Below are 16,544 nucleotides of genomic sequence, written 5' to 3'. Positions count from 1 at the left end.
TGTAGCACTCCGTTCTGTGTCTATGGTAACAGAAAGAGGGCGGGAGGCAGGCGAGCTGTGCAGAGGGACTGCCAGTGAGGGAAAGGCCTGGCAAGGAGAAGGAGGCCTAGTCTCTGCAGAGCCAGAGAGGGAAGGAAACAGTGAGAAAACGGTTGACATTGGTGGTTGGGGAAAAGAGGGTGACAGGAAAGGGACATGGGAGAGAAGGGAAATAAGATGTTTGCCCTTCTGTAAGCCCTTTTATCAGAGGATCTCAAAGCGCTTTATGAACGTTATGGAATGACGCTTCCCAACACCTCACTTTACAGATGGAGGGGCAAAGGCACAGATTACATGCTTTCCCCATAGTCACTCTGGAAGAGCTGGGAATAGGAAGGGAAGTGGTGTGTGAATTAGGAGTTTGATGGAGATTCACATTTTCATAAGAATATTAAGTGGAGGTGACTTCCCCCCTATTAAAATGAAACTAAAATCTTGACATTACTTTAAAGGGAAAACGTCTGGTGGAAAATTATAGAAGAGTCCTTACATTTGTTACTATTAGTATTTCAGGCTAAGCAGTTAGAACTTCTAAAATCTGTTGTTTTTCACCATTTATGCTATAGGTTTACTTTGTGCATGTTTCGCAAATTAGCCAATGGAAATAAAATAAGTGGTCTCATTTCTGTGTCCAGTCAATTCCACCTTCAAATGCTCAAGTACTAGTACAGTGCTGCAATACCGGTTGGTTTGTAAACTTCAGAGAAATATTGATAAGTTATTTTAAAAACTATTTCCATTGAATTTTTAACAGACTTTTTTTTGTGTTGGACAGAGTTTTTGTTCAAGCTTCTTTTTACAACCATATTTAATCTACCCATTTCGTTAAAACATAAAGAAACCTCATGAATAATACATTTTGTTTATATTGGGCAGGTGCTTTATTATGGAGGATAGAGGGTATCTCGTGGCACACCCAACTCTCATTGATCCTAAAGGTCATGCTCCGGTAGAACAGCAGCATATTACACACAAGGTTTGGCTAAATCCTGTCTTTTTTTTTTCTTCTTCCCCCTTTTTTGAAAGATTACGGAATGTACTGAAGTCACTTTTTATGTTTGTTTTGTTTTTTTTAAGTAAAATTCTGTTGTTGTCTTCTTAGGAACCTTTGGTAGCAAATGACATTCTAAACCACCCAAACTTCGTGAAGAAAAACCTCTGCAACAGTTTCAGTGACAGAACAGTTCAGAGGTTTTATAAATTTAACACTAGCCTAGTGGTAGGTATTGTTTGTTTTCCTGTTTTACTTGTTGAATGTATTTTGGTTGGGTTGGATTTACTTTGACTGATGCAAAGGTCAGTCAATGTTGATCACCAGGAACAGCAAACGGAGACCCAAAACCAACTCATTGTGAAGGGCAGAACATGGTGGCCCTGTAGAAACATAAAATCAGTGAGCTAGATTGTACAAATTTTGCTCACATGAGTGGTGCCAGGGATTATGAATGTGAGTATTTGCCAAACGTTAGATAATCTAGCCCAGAAGTGAGATCTGAGAAGTTATTTTCCCTGTCTTTTTATTAAGGGTATTTTGGATTCTTCTGCAGTGGATCCCAGCTCCTTATGTCCAGTCACCAACCCTCTCTGTTGTCACAGCCTAGTGCACAGATGGGGTCTTCCTCTTTACTCCTACCTGTCTCATTTGGAGCCTTTTACACTCTTAGCTAGAGAGAAGCTATTAGGTAACAAAATAAAAAACACATCAACATACATTTAGTATAATTTATCAAATTGAAGTATTCTAAAAATCTCAGGTAAAAACGGGTGATGCTGTCTCATATAGAGCTTCCCCCTGTTCTTTATCTTGCAAACAGACTGTAATCTAATATTCTTGTTTGCAGTGTTGTTGTAGCTGTGTTGGTTCCAGGATATTAGAGAGATAACGTGGGTGACGTAATCACTTTTATTGGACGAACTTCTGTTGGTGAAAGAGACACACTGGGCTCTTTGGCACTCAAAAGTGTCTCTCTTTCACCCACAGAAGTTGGTCCAATAAAAGAGAAAACCTCGCCCTCCTCGTCTATATAAAATTCATGACAGCCATATGTTGTTGTGCGGAGTGTACTGACTACCATGTCACAAATCCATCAGTACAAGATCACTGTGGAATAATGTCAAAAACTCTAGGCTCTGTGAGAGAAAGCTGTTGTTTAAACACACTTTTCTAGGGTTATTAGAAATTTTCTTGACACTTTTACTGAAAGCTCAGGCAAGTTAAATGGATCTATGTTAGAACAGGATAGATTTTAATGTTTTCCCTACAGTTGAAATGCAAAATGGGTTGGGGGGTTGAGGGGAGCAGGAGTTTTGTTGCAAAGGAAAATGCAGAGGACAGAAAGCAAATTTAGATTGCATTCTGAGAGTCAGAATCAGGAATGCTCTGGCTTTTCAAATAGTTCACAGCTGAAGTATATTTTTATAGTATATGTGCCAGCAAGTTGTCAGCAACTTGTGATGGTGCCTGCCAGCCAGAACTGAATCTCTGTGTGAAGGTAACAGGCAATTGGCATCAGGGGCATGTGCAGGAATTTAAATTTCACTGCTTTTGCGGGGGGCACATTCTGTGCCTCCGTCACAGCCCCAGGGGCTAGAGGAGCTGTTGGCTCCCACTGCAGCCCTGTGGGACAGAGGAGCTGCCGGTTCCCACTGCGGCCCCAGGAGCCATTGAGACTCTGTGACCCCACCACTATTGGGGAGGGAGAGGGGAGAGCCGTGCCCCTGCTTGCCTCCCCCCCAACCCCCGTGTGCACATCCTTGATTGGTATGATGGGGAAGGGAAGGGAGGAGAGATTTATTTGAATGAAGTATTATCCGCTGTCAGGCAGGATACTAGACTAGAGACCATTATGGCACATCATAATGTTATAAGATAAACAAATGTCGTTAAACTTTAGGAAAGTGCTTTGTCATCCAGTACTGGCTCAGTTTCGCTCGTCTCCCAAGCAGGCTGATGAGTGAATTTGTATGCCTGTTATCTGAAGAAAAGGCATGCTACATTCATGTTCCCTCATAGTTTTTGCTTCAGCTTTTGGTTCTACAAATGTGCTTGGGGAGGGGGAAAGATTTCAACTCACTAGGTAGTATGTTTCCTAGTACATCTCTGACATGCCTTGCTTCACCCTAGGGTGATCTGACAAACCTAGTGCATGGCAGCCACTGTTCTAAATACAGACTGACAAGAATACCTGGAACCAATGCCTTTGTTGGAATAGTCAATGAAACCTGTGACTCTCTTGCTTTCTGTGCCTGCAGTATGGTAGACAGGCTCTGTCTGAACTGTCACAGGTAAGTGTGATTTGAAACGAATTGGCAAGTGCAGGTATTGGTTTTCATTTTATTGCAAATGAAGACCGAGAGCACTGGTCATTTTGTAGGCTAAGCTAACATGTACGGTGCAACTCCTGTGTCAGAACAAAACAAATATTGTGCCTGCGTAAATAAAATGTACTTTATTTGTAATGAGTAGGGTTATGCTCCTCTTTTATAGGGGTTTGCAGATTTATCAGGCTCTTTTTCATGGTGCCACAGTAGTTTAAAAAGCCATTTTCCCCTCCATTCCTTGGCGTTTGCCAGTGCTCCCTTTTGTTTAACACTCAGGCATATGAATCACTTTGCTTGCAAATAGTTCAACTGACTGGGAGTGCTCATCTGGGGCAAAGTCACTCCCAGGGCTGAGTGTTTGCAGAAACAGGACCTTCCTTACAGCCTATTAACACTTGCCTTTGGGTGTGGAATATGATGGGTTGTCACATAGGTGCCAAGCTTACTGCCTTCACACCCTGTCCCTGCAAAGGGTTTTGACTACAATAAAAACAATGTGATAAAGCTGCAGAGGAGGGAAGGAGCTCTGTGTGTGATCACCCTGGAGAGCTATGGGGTGGGGGAGGAAGAGATTTCTCTGCTTCTTAGGCATTGAGGGGCTTGGGAAATGTGAAAAGGAGAGGGCTAGTAGCGCCACAGGTCCATTGGGGATATTCTCCTCATCTGCAACTCAGAATAGGAGCAGAGGAGTTGTTCCACATGGGGGTGGGAGGGTTCCTTTCTCCCAGCTGAGTTCCTAATGCTTGGCCTGACTATGAGTTCCTAATGACTCAGCTGCAGCAACCTGAATGGAACTTGGAGGGAACAGCCCAGGTTGCTGGAGGGTAGATGTGGAGAAGGCACTAGTAAGTCAACCAGTGCACATGAGGCCAGTATGTTAGCTGAAGTTTCAGTGTCTTAGTAAATAAATAGTTCTCTTAATAAATAGCCAGTTTAGTCTTACAAATCGGGTGTCTTTTCAGTACATGGTATGTAAAACACTGGCTGTATGCTGGGATTAGGATTTGGACTTCAGTTTATATTGATGCAACTGGCCATTTTTTCTTTTTTCTAAAGAATGGAACAAAATGAATGTGAATGCCCTTGTGAATGCCCTCTAGAGGTCAATGAATGTACTGGCAACCTTACCAATGCAGAAAGCAGGTGAGAACAAGTATCTCTAAAACTCGAGTAACATTGTTATTGAGAGTATTAAATGTTATAACCCTTGAATATGGACTACTTTCTCATGCTACCATATATGCAGTGCCCGGTAGAATGGAGTGATTAAACAGTTGGATTATACTTAGCAAAGTTTCATTTTTTTGATTGGCTATACTGCAATTCTTTTTTGTGACATGATCTCAATTATTTTCCCCAATGTAGGAATCCTAGTTGTGAAGTCCACCAGGAACCGATGACATTCACAGCAATTGATCCTAGCCTACAGGATGCTCTTCCACAATGTATTAACACGCGGTGTAATCAGAGGCTGGAGAGTGGGTAAAGTGCAATGTTTTCCCTCTCTGAAAATATGTGCAGGGCTTGAAATTATTAGGAGCTGTTATTTATTCTAATACAGACAAATCTTCCCTTGACGCTAAATAAATGAAGTGCTATAAAATTGCAGCCATGTTCCTGATGCCACCATGCAGTAAACTTTCCTGTTTGAATCATCTATCTGCTATTAACAGCATTTGAGAGCCTCAGTGACACCCTATCTTGACTACATTGAAGTTAGTGGACTGCACCAATGTGAGGAGAAATGAGCCGTAGAAGGGACAATGAATTCCACCTCTCAGCTAGAGGGGAAGTGCCACAATATTTGCCTACACTTTTTGAGAAGCAGATAATCTTAAAAGGAGAGTGGTCATAGAAACATTGGGAGTAGGCACTGCTTAACCAAGGATTTCTGTCAGCAAAAAATAAACTATGTGTCACTTAAACTGTGATATGAGTGTAGTAGGCTTTGTGGCTCAGGTCATGGCTAGCAAAGATCAGGGCCAAATTCTCTGAGGCACTCAGTTTTGTGGAGTGTGGCAGAGCAGGCGGAGTGGCAGGGAGCCAGTTTCAGCTCACTGATTCTCTGCCCCTGACACTGGTTAGAACAGCCTGGGGACTTCTCTGATTTGTGCCGGTTGGCTGTGATCGCCAAGAAATAGTCCATCAGCTGGATAAAGCCAGAGTGCATCATGCTTCAACCACACCTTCTCAGTGCCCCTCCCAAGCCGAAACACCCCTTTCACTGGGGCATTTGAAGAGAGAGAGACAGGATCCAGGCGGGGATTCCTGCATGCTGAGAGTGTCTCCAGCCAAGGAGTTTCAGGCGGTCTGCTCTCCCTTAGCATTGCCTAAGTGTGCAGAAAGAGGGAGAGCAGGCCAGTGAATCTGGCCCTTTATGACAAAGCTGCTCTTTCCCCATAGGATTTACCTTGTGTAACTTAAACCTTTATGACACTTCTGTAGCCAGTCGTCAGAGCTGTGAGGCTTTATGGACGATTTTGGTTCCAAGTTGTCTAGTGACTATGAATATACTGAGATACACCCAACCGAAAATGATTTTCTTTAAGGTAAAGCCAGTCTTTTTCTTCACTTCCAGGGATTGTTTTGGCGTGTTGGATTGCGAGTGGTGTATGGTGGACAGCGATGGAAAGACCCATCTGGATAAATCCTACTGCGCACCTCAGAAGGAATGCTTTGGTGGCATTGTGGGAGCTAAAAGCCCTTACGTGGATGACATGGGTGCGATAGGTAATTCTGGTCTTTTAATGAGGATATATATTTAACTGTTAAACTGCCAGTATTTTGTTGCATACACCGTCAATGTAGGTGCACAAAAGTCATGTGCTGAAGCCTTGAGTTTATTTTAATGTTAGAGAAATGCTGATTTAAATTTTTTGCAATGTATTTATGCTCTGGTTTTTTATTGTTTTTTGGGTTTTTTAAGGAGATGAGGTGGTCACTTTGAACATGATAAAAAGTGCTCCGGTTGGTCCTGTAGCTGGAGGTATTATGGGATGCATCATGGTGCTCGTTCTGGCAGTATACGCGTATCGTCACCAGATCCACCGTAGGAGTCACCAGCATATGTCACCTCTTGCTGCACAGGGTGAGCTGATAAGTTGTGAGGGAGATATTAGCAGTGAGGATAAAAATCCAGCTGTTTCGTACATTCTTCTGCCTAGTTTCAAAGATCATTTTTTGGTTTATCCCTTGGGAATCCTTTATTCTTGCTTCTCTTCTGATTCCTATTTTATCTCCCACTCCCCTCCTTACATAACTGATGTACTTACTGTCCAATGTACTTGTGTACCACTGCCCTCTGCTGGGTACAGAGCTAGACTTGCTGTCTCCTTGGGGAGACCTGGACAAAAAATGCTAAAACAAGTCTCAGGATGCTGTGGATATGACTTTCCTAGAGCTAAAGCAGTAAACCCAGCTTAATACCAGTCCTGTAACTTCTGAATAATAGATTGTTTTCTAGCAAGTAATAGTGCTGTTGCCAGCAGTTTATTAGAATTACAATATTCAAAATGCTTCCTCCGGGGCTGCTTTTTGGTTGTATCTTTTCTCCCTCACTTGCACTCTGAGAGAAATTCATCATTGTGGCATCTTTTACTTACAAAAGGAAGGGATGAAGGGCAAAATTATTATTATTTATTTATTTGTCATACACTAATACTAAAAAAGGCTCCAACTGAAACTGGGACTCTGTTGTACTAGACGCTGTACCAATAATGAGAGGCAGGGCAATCCGGTTTGCAATCTAAGTAGTCAACCAGACAAAGTGTGGTAGGGGAAACAGAGGCATGGGAAGGGGAAGTGATTTGCCCAAGTCTCAGAGCTGAGAATAAAACCCAGGTTTCCTGAGTCCCTATCCAGGGCTTTATCCACTGGACCATACTGACTCAGTCTGAGCCTGTTCACTAAACTTTCTGCATCACTCAAGCCAATTCCTTTCAAGGGTACCTGGCATATCCTCTTCCTGGTATGTCTAGTCCCCAGCCAGCCCCAAAACAGGGATTCCCAAACCCATTCCCAAAGCATATTACTCCAGCACGATAATGCAGAGTGCTTCCACCACTCCACCAGGCTGACAGTTGTTAATAAGAGAAAAATTTTGGATCAACTTAACAGTTGCATTTTTCTGTTTGTAACGGTGTGTAGAAATGTCAGTGCGTATGTCCAACCTGGAGAATGATAGGGATGAGAGAGATGATGACAGCCATGAAGACAGAGGAATCAGTAAGTGCTGAGCTGTGTCACTGTAAAATGTGCCAGTATTAGGCTCAGGATTCGCGAGCTTCTTGCTTGGGCTTGCTATAGTGTGGAGGGTTTTTCATTTCTCTTAACACCTTGATATGACAGTGTGAGCTTTGCTCTGGAAAATAACAGGGCCAAAGTATTAAATGACCTAGTTTGTAACCCTTACTGTCCTTCAGTCTCACCCCCCAAAAATATTCTTAGTTTTGGGCCATATAGTACCCACTGGTGTGCAGTGGGAGCTTGCCTGTTCTGCCACATATTACAGTGTGGCAAGCTCTCATAGAATCAGCGAAGATTAGGGTTGGACGATTGCTCAAAGCAGGACCAACCTCAGCTAAATCATCCCAGCCAGGGCTTTGTCAAGCCGGGCCTTAAAAACCTCTAAGGATGGAGATTCCACCACCTCCTTAGGTAACCCATTCCAGTGCTTCACCACCCTCCTAGTGAAACAGTGTTTCCTAATATCCAACCTAGACCTCCCCCATTGCAACTTGAGACCATTGCTCCTTGTTCTGTCATCTGCCACCACTGAGAACAGCCGAGCTCCATCCTCTTTGGAACCCCCTCTTCAGGTAGTTGAAAGCTGCTATCAAATCCCCCCTCACTCTTCTCTTCTGCAGACTAAATAAGCCCAGTTCCCTCAGTCTCTCCTCATAAGTCATTTGCCCCAGCCCCCTAATCATTTCTGTTGCCCTCTGCTGGACTCTCTTCAATTTGTCCACATCCTTTCTGTAGTGGGGGGGCCCCCCTCTGTGGCCCAACCAGGTCTGGGAATGGCTTTTAGAATGCTGAGGGACTGCAGTTATGACTGCATGGGGTGTGTAAGCTCCTGCCCATGAGCAGCCTTGGAAGGAGTAGGCACAATCTGGCCCTTTAATTCCTAGCTTCAGTTCAACAAGAGTGTTAAATGAAAAATCAATAAATCCTGTTTTCACTTAGTTCTTTGCTGTTCAGTTATGACTGTACTACTGTGTATAATAATTATTGTATAGTGATGGGCCCAAGGCCACTGGATTTTGGGAGAGATCAGAATTTCCCATGTGGCCCTGTCCTTAAAATGAGCTGAATCAAAATTCAAGATCTGAACGTCAAGGATTCAAAAACCAGCTGGATCTGAGTTATGCAGCTTGTATCCATTGATACTAATATAGCTCATGTGAGTCTGTCTTGCTTTTCAGTTTAAATGTTTGCAGGCTTTAGATGCCTCCTAGGTCTCTGTGTTCTGGCATTGCTACAGGGAACCTTCAAAACGTTCATTAATCAAAGCAGACAGTGGGGTAAATCAGATTTATGTTCATCCTGCTCTCAGCACTGGACGAGGACATGCACTTCTCAGCAAACCTTTGTCCCATCATTTCTGTGATGTGGAAGCTCATAATCCCTATAAGAATTTCATAGCAGCATTTGAAAGAAGTAGTTTATAAAACATGTCTGATTCCTTGTTATTGAATTGCTCCATTAATATAACTTAATAAAAACACTCTGTTTAAAACAAACCCTGCTCCCTTTTCTTTCCTAGTCAGCAACACTCGGTTTATAGCAGCTGTAATTGAGCGGCACGCACACAGTCCAGAACGTAGACGTCGGTACTGGGGGCGATCGGGAACAGAGAGCGATCACGGTAAGACCTTTAAACCCCCAATGACTCTGCATTCTCAGCTTGTTTCAGGTGTTTGGCAACATAGGGGGATAAGGCCAGACCCAAAAAAAAATCTTTGCTCCTTATTGCTTCATAGTTAAACAATTTTGACGTCTCTGTATGCATGACACTGTCCAGCAATGAAGCTATTTTTGAGAGAGCAGTGTTATAATATGAGCTATTTAGCTTAATGCCCCATCCTCTGCATCTTATTCTTATATAGTGTTAGTTTTGTTGGATGTCTGATTAACTGGAATTCAAACAGATAAAAAAAGTTACCAAGTTTGCCACACCATTTTCCCATGGCCAAGCCTGACAGTTAATTCAGCATCTCAAAAACCATTCAAAGAGGTAAAGTTTATTTTCTTGATGACAGCAGAGAACTAATTCCATGCCCTTTGCTGTGAAGCTGGCACTCTTCTCTTAAAGGTGACCTTCACAGCTTTTTATAAAACTACCTCTCCACTTTAGTAATATCTGCTGTGTGTCTTCTGTAGCTAGGCTAAACTAAGCCTGGACTAGACATGGGGTCAAATACTCCCTTAGCCTTTCTGTTGGGCATTCAGCACATACTGCTGCAGTGGGAGGACATTTTATGTGCAAGTCAACTTTTAAAAGATGACCGTTAACTATATTTGTTGTAATGGTGTTTGTGCTAGTGTCATTTAGTGTCTGATGACATTTCCATTGTCAACCCTTTTGGGGGGTTATCATTTTGTCGTCATATTTCTTTCCACTCTGAAAAACAGGTGGCTAACTCTTTTTAAGTCTTTAGAGCAATTAGATCTGTATCAAGTTATTGACCCATCAGGAAGACTCAGTGTAAGTTAAGTCAAGGGTAGACAAGGCTGTCTGCCGGGGTGTTGGCAGTAGCCAAATGTCATCTTTATTGTGTTTAAATCAGACTCGTTATGTTACTACATCTGATTTTTGTATTATTAGAGTTTGATATCTTACACTCCTAGAAAGTCCTCACTATCTGCCTTGACAGCGTGTAGGCAGGGGTAATCTCCTGCCCAGCTCTTTAAAGATACATATTACTTAATTTCTTCTGCGAGTGATGGTCCTTATTGTATTCCACTGTGAGGTTATGCATACACACCATGTGCCTGGAGTTGGAGAGTTTTGAAAGCAGTGTGTGTTGGTCCATCCATGCACCCTGGTCCCTGGCTCTCTTTGTGCTTCCTACTAAGGTGGTAAAGGGCAGGGCGGACCAACCGCCTCTTCAGTTCCTTCTCACCATTGTATGGTCTGGGTCGGAACCTTCAGTGTCCTCATCTCTGACATCATTCTAAATAAATAGGTGTAAATAGTTCTATTAATTCTTAAATAATTTGTAGATTAGTAGTTTTACCAGTTTTTAATAGTTTTAGTCATTTTAGAGGTTATGGAGTAACCACCTTTCCGTACCCATTTGGTTACCGCACTATGCCCAAAGCTCTGGGCTTCAAACTCTGTACCTTCTGCCCGCCATCTTTCTCGGTCAGTGATGACCATCAACACTGCCTATACTACATGGGAGAAGCTCAGTGCAGTATCTGTCAGTCCTTCCCCAGCCATACCCAAAAAGAGCAGGCTCTTTGCCTCTATAAATATCTCATGGATATGGCCGTGAGACCCCAATTGGACCTAGGCCAGGAACCACCCTCCCCGTTCATCAGCCTGATTCAGTAAGGAGTTTCCCTCCCGCTACAAAGTCTGACTCTGGTGCCAGTGAATCCATTACTACAGACCCCATGGCAGGGCTCAGTCAGGATATTAGGAAGCATTGCTATAAACATGGGACTAAGTCTTCCTCTAAGTCAACATCAGAAAAATCGGACTTTCCGTCCACCAGCTCTGCTCATGAGGACTTAGGACGTCCTAAGTCCTTTAGGCATGAGAAGAAAGGTCAGAAACATTGGGTTGCACCACCTCCAGAATGGCCCCCACTGGTACTGTTGTCCCCGGCTCCTCACAAGACCCAGGACCCTCCCAATACCAGTGAAGTCTGACCACCACCACCAGATACCAGCTTCGGCACCAGCTCCAGCGGCCCAAACAGATAGAATCCCTCACACTCATGGGAGATCCGGATCCATGGCTGCGCTACAAGACGTTTTTGCTTTCCCAGATCCAGAATCCCCCCACTCCATCGGGACCTTCAGTCCCCAGAGAACTCATCTCCCCTGAGAGATCTCCCTGCAGTACCCCCACCACATATAACATACATGTCTCTGGCAGCACCAGTGTTGCCACCATTGGAATCCAGTCAGCCTTTTCTTCCGTGGGGGATTCAGACCCACTGGAAGAACTGCCTCTCCCATACTGCCCTTACCCATTTCCCAAAAGACTTGCATGACCCTGGGAACAGCCACCGCCACATCTGCCTCTGAGTCATTGGCATGGGACCTCCACGAGCACCCATTGATCTCTCCAACTGGCCATATTGAGGACCCTGGGACCAGTATCCTCCTCCTGAGTTCTCTAGAGAGTCGCCTCCTGCTTCCCTTCCAAGGGAACCATCAAACTTGCCCCCAGATCTGACGACAGAGGAGAATACTATGCTCTGGTTCCAGTGGTTCCACCGGAACTGACTAAACTACCATCATCATCACTGGAGAAAGCAGTGACTTTGACATCTCCTTCTCCCTTGGATGACGTCAAGCAATTCCAAGACCTGCTGCACAGTCACTGGGGAACTTCAGATCCCATTAGAGGAAATCCAAGACTCTCAACACAAGCTCTTGAAACATCCTCCATACCTCAACGCTCACAAGATTTGCCCTCCATGTCAACAAGGAGCTGGCTAGAATGGTGTGGCACACTCCTGCCACCTGTGCTCCTACCCTCAAGGGTGTGGAGAGCCTATCGTGTACCAGCTAAAGGCTCAGAATTTCTATTTTCCCACCCACCTCCCAATTCTCTGGTGGTTCAGGCTGCTTCCAAAAGATCCAAGCAGCAAAATCCTAGTTTTATGCCAGTAGTTAAAAAGGAAAATGCTTAGACCCAGAGGTGCCAGCTACTTGGGTGCTCTGGGGCTCAAGCACCCATGGAAAAAAATAGGGGGTGCTCAGCACCCATCAGCCACACTGGTTCCAGTCCCCAGGATCTCTGTGTGGCAGGGCCCCCTGGGCTGGCTGCCAATCAGCTGTTCAGTTGGGATGCACTGGGGAAGGGAGGGACAGAGAGGAGGGAACAGTGGGCAGGGAGAGTGGGGCCTCGGGGGAGAAGGCAGGAAGAGATGGAGCAAGAGGGGGGCCTTGGGGAAGAGGTGGAGTGCCCACCAGTAAAAATACAAGTCAGTGCCTGTGCTTAGACCTACTGGGAGGGAGGGTTTCTCATCCTCCAGTTTACAATTCAAGATAGCCAATTATCAAGCGCTATTGGCTAAATATGATTTCCTCAGTTATGCTGTTTGAGGAATACACCAGCAGTCTCCCACAGTAGGACTGTACCTATTTCCAAGCTCTCATTGAGGAAGGTAAATTAATAGCCAGAACTGCCTTTGATGCGGCTGATACTTCCTCTAGGGTCATGGCTATGATCCTCATTATGCGAAGGGAGTCCTGGCTCCATTCTTCAGGATTCCCCAGGGAGATCCAGAACACCATTGAGGACCTCCCCTTTGCTGAATCCCACCTCTTGAAGACAGACAATTCCCTACACACCCTCAAGGATTCTAGGGCCACCCTTCAATCACTGGGCATTTATACACCTGCCCCCAAAAGGAAGTTTCATCACCAGTCAACCACACCACAGTATAGGTGCCAAGACTTTCACCACCAAAGACCATCCAAACCATCACTTAAAAGAAAAAAAAAACGGTTCAAAGGTCCCTCTTTCCCACGCCTCCTGCTATGGCCTCGACATTTCAATCTCAACCCTCAGCCAGGAGATATTTTAGATGCGAGCTCGACATCCGTGAACCAATAAGCTTAACACCTCACAACCGCACTACTCCATTTGGGGGTCGTCTAGCGCTCTTTTTCGACACCTGGAGTACGATAGATAGGTGAGTGCTGAACATCATCCACTATGGCTATACAATCGAGTTTGTGACGCTACCTCCTCAAAAACCCCTGTACCCATCTCTTCGGGGACCACTCTCGTGACAGTATTCACACCCAAGAGGTGAGCTCTTTACTGCAGTGAGGGACATGTTCCTCCACCACAATATCATGGAATGGGATTTTACTCTCCGTACTTCTTCATACCCAACCAGAAAGGCGGGTGAAGACCAATCCTCCAGCTCTGTCATCTCAGTTGCTTCATCCACAAGCTCAGATTTCTGTCATGTTGGCAGCGATAATTTCATCATTAGATAAAGGCATGTGGTTCATGGCTCTCGATATAAAAGACTCCTACTTTCACATAGACGTTCGTCCCGCCCACAGACACTTTCTCAGATTTATGGTGGGATCTGACTATTTGCAATATAGAGTGCTACCATTCGGGATAGCTACCGTCCCCAGGGTATTCAAAGGTATTTTTCAGTGGTGGCTGCTCATGTCAGACATAATGGCCTACTTTTTTTCCTGTACCTCAACAACTGGCTGCTCACTGCCAGATCCTACCAAGAGGCCACACATCTATTTCTATGATCCTCCGCCTCCTCACCTCTCTGGGAGTCAGTGTAAACATCAAAAAGTCTGTCTTCACCCCCACACAATCTGTGGATTTCATTGGGGCAACTTTGAACTCTATTACTGCAAGCCTTACCTGCCCACAGACAGGTTCCAGACTATGAACGAGATCATTAGCTCGCATTATGAGCAACCCTCAAGTGATGAGCAAGGCATGCCTGTCCACATGGCCTCATGCCCATAGATCACTCCATTCGTGAAACTCCATCTTCGTTATCTTCAAGCAAGACTACAGTCAGTGTCCTCACCAAGTCATCTATGAATCTTCCCTTCACAGTTCCCAGCGACATACTGTCCTTCCCTCCAGTGGTGGACAAACATTTATCATGTATGTATGGGTGTCCCCCCTCTTCTCCAGACAAAACTGTCATTACCGTCGGATCTCGACTAGGCTGGAAAGCTTACGTGGACAACCACACTACCACGCAAGGGACATGGACACCCCAAGAGTCCAGGGCGTGCACACTGATGTCCTGAAACTTTGGGCTGTAAGGAAGCATATGAGGGTTTTTTTCCCATTCATCCACTCTCACCGCATCCTGATAATGTCGGACAACACTGTAACTGCGTTCTATATCAACAAGCAAGGGGGAGCAAAATTGCCTCAGTCGGAAGCACAAAGCAAGCCAGGGCACTTGCGCGGACCAACAGCACTGCTGTCAAAACTCTCTGACCCTGAGCGTGTGGTGCGAATGCGTAACCTCACAGTGGAATACAGGTAGGGACCACACATCTCAAGAATCTCCAGTTACAGGTAAGTAACCTCCTCTTTAGATATCCATAGCTTCATCGCAGATAGGAGAGACCAGATTCTCCATCATCATCCTGTTCTTTCTCAGCTAAAGGGACACTATGACTCAGATTGTGAAAAGTAACGAGTGATTTCAGGTGCCGAAGGTGACACACCTTTAGAGAACCCTGATTTTCAAAGGTCAGTTTGAGAATCCAAAAATTGAGGCAGCCAAAATCATTAGTCACTTTTCACTACTCTTGGTCTGTATCTTCTCAGAGAGGGAATTCAACAGTCATAAAAAGTACCAGTCGTACAGATAACAAAAACAGTGTTCTCTTTGGAATGGGAGGGGTTGCCTGGGAGTAGAGTTCGGTTGCCCATTGGGCCAGGGAACCAGGCACTCTCCAGCAGGGCTGTGAGGTCCGGGTGGTCTATCTGGGAGCTCTGCTGCTTATTCCTGCTCTGCCCTCTACCTCTGCTTCCCAGCCCCATAGTTATCTTCTGTGTCCCCTGTAACCCTCCAGTTCTAACCCCGGACCTGCCCCTGACATCCCAGGTGACCTTGCACAAGTGAGTGAACCTTTCTGAGCCTCAGGATATGTCTACACTACAGCAGCGCAGCTACGGCAATGCAGCTGTGCCATGGTAGCACTCCCTACGTCAATGGAGAAGGTTTTTTCGCCAATGTAATTAATCCATCTCTCCAAGGTCTGGTCTACATTAGGGGGAGGGGGTCGAACTAAGGTACGCGACTTCAGCTACGCGAATAGCGTAGCTGAAGTCGAACTACCTTAGTTTGACTGACTTACCCGTCCAGACGCGGCGGGGTCAAACTCCGCGGCTCCAAGGTCGACTCCGCCACCGCCGTTCGTGGTGGTGGAGTTCCGGAGTCGACCGGAGCGCGTGGGGAGTTCGAACTATCGCGTCTTGATTAGACGTGATAGTTCGAACTCCGAGAAGTCGAACTCACCGCGTCGACCCGCGCGGTAAGTATGGACCTACCCCAAGAGGTAGCAGCTAGGTTGACAGAATAATTCTTCTCTCGATCTAATTGCGTCTACAGTGGAGTTTACATTGACCCAACTAAGTCGCATTGAGTGCGAATTTTTTCATAGCTCTGAGCCATATAGCTAGGTTGACCTAATTATTAGGTGTAGACCTGGCCATAATATCCTCGTTTATAAAATGTTGCTAGTCTATCTCACTTGAGTGCTGAGTCTAAGTTATTTAATATTTGTAAAGTCCATGAAGATAAAAAGTACTAAGTATGTGTGAAGCTTTATTATCAATGTCTAAAGCAGCAACACAGTGGAAAAGACAGTTGTACACCTTAATATATGTGAAAGATTTGCAGTTTAACAACTTGAGTCACATACAATTCAGTATCTCTTCTCTCAAAGAAATAAGAGAGATTTTTCATGTAGAAGAAATGCAAAACAGCTGGACAGAAGTTGCTAGACCACACAGCAAATACATGGTGAAATCAATAGCATTAAACTATATTTTTTAACAGTCCTGTAACCAGTTTTGCAACTAATTTACGTTAGTCTCAAGACCCTAAAACAGTTGAAAGGTAACAAAACATAAGCCCTCGTTTAGCAGAGAACTAAATTTTCTATTTTTTGTGGATTTTGTTTTCAGAACTGTAATACTGTTCTCATAGTTACAGCACATAAATGAAGTTCAGAAAATGCCATGACCAAACTAAAACTCACTTTTGTTATTCTAGATTAAACTAGCTGCATGATATGAAAGCCTTTTTAGGAGTTAGGTGATATAAGATGTATTTTGATTATCTTCCTTTCTTGGTGGACCAAATTAATATTCTTGTAAGATATCCAGTCTGATCAGTTGCAAGGATGCATGCGGTACCTTGAACACAGGCATACCAGGCTGCTTTAAGGGTTTTGCAGTAGATATGCTGTGGCACTTGTCTGAGATC

General features: G+C 44.6%; 1 protein-coding gene across 2 annotated transcripts in view; it reads left to right on the top strand.

Moving 5' to 3' along the window:
- CACHD1 (cache domain containing 1) overlaps positions 1–16,544 on the top strand; it is a 189,310-nt gene that overhangs the window by 170,151 nt on the left and 2,615 nt on the right. The window contains exons 18-26 of one of the 2 annotated variants that reach the window (XM_039486225.1): positions 916–1,015; positions 1,142–1,258; positions 3,164–3,324; positions 4,417–4,503; positions 4,726–4,842; positions 5,939–6,090; positions 6,287–6,448; positions 7,507–7,584; positions 9,125–9,226. In XM_039486225.1, coding sequence (XP_039342159.1) covers positions 916–1,015; positions 1,142–1,258; positions 3,164–3,324; positions 4,417–4,503; positions 4,726–4,842; positions 5,939–6,090; positions 6,287–6,448; positions 7,507–7,584; positions 9,125–9,226 — 1,076 coding nt within the window. The remainder of the gene's footprint in view (positions 1–915; positions 1,016–1,141; positions 1,259–3,163; positions 3,325–4,416; positions 4,504–4,725; positions 4,843–5,938; positions 6,091–6,286; positions 6,449–7,506; positions 7,585–9,124; positions 9,227–16,544) is intronic. The other variant, XM_039486226.1, reaches the window with a different exon arrangement.

The sequence above is a fragment of the Mauremys reevesii genome, linkage group 8 (assembly GCF_016161935.1).
Source record: "Mauremys reevesii isolate NIE-2019 linkage group 8, ASM1616193v1, whole genome shotgun sequence".
NCBI lineage: Eukaryota > Metazoa > Chordata > Testudines > Geoemydidae > Mauremys > Mauremys reevesii.
Note: the sequence above shows the minus strand (reverse complement) of the source record. Positions and strands in the feature narration are given on the sequence as shown.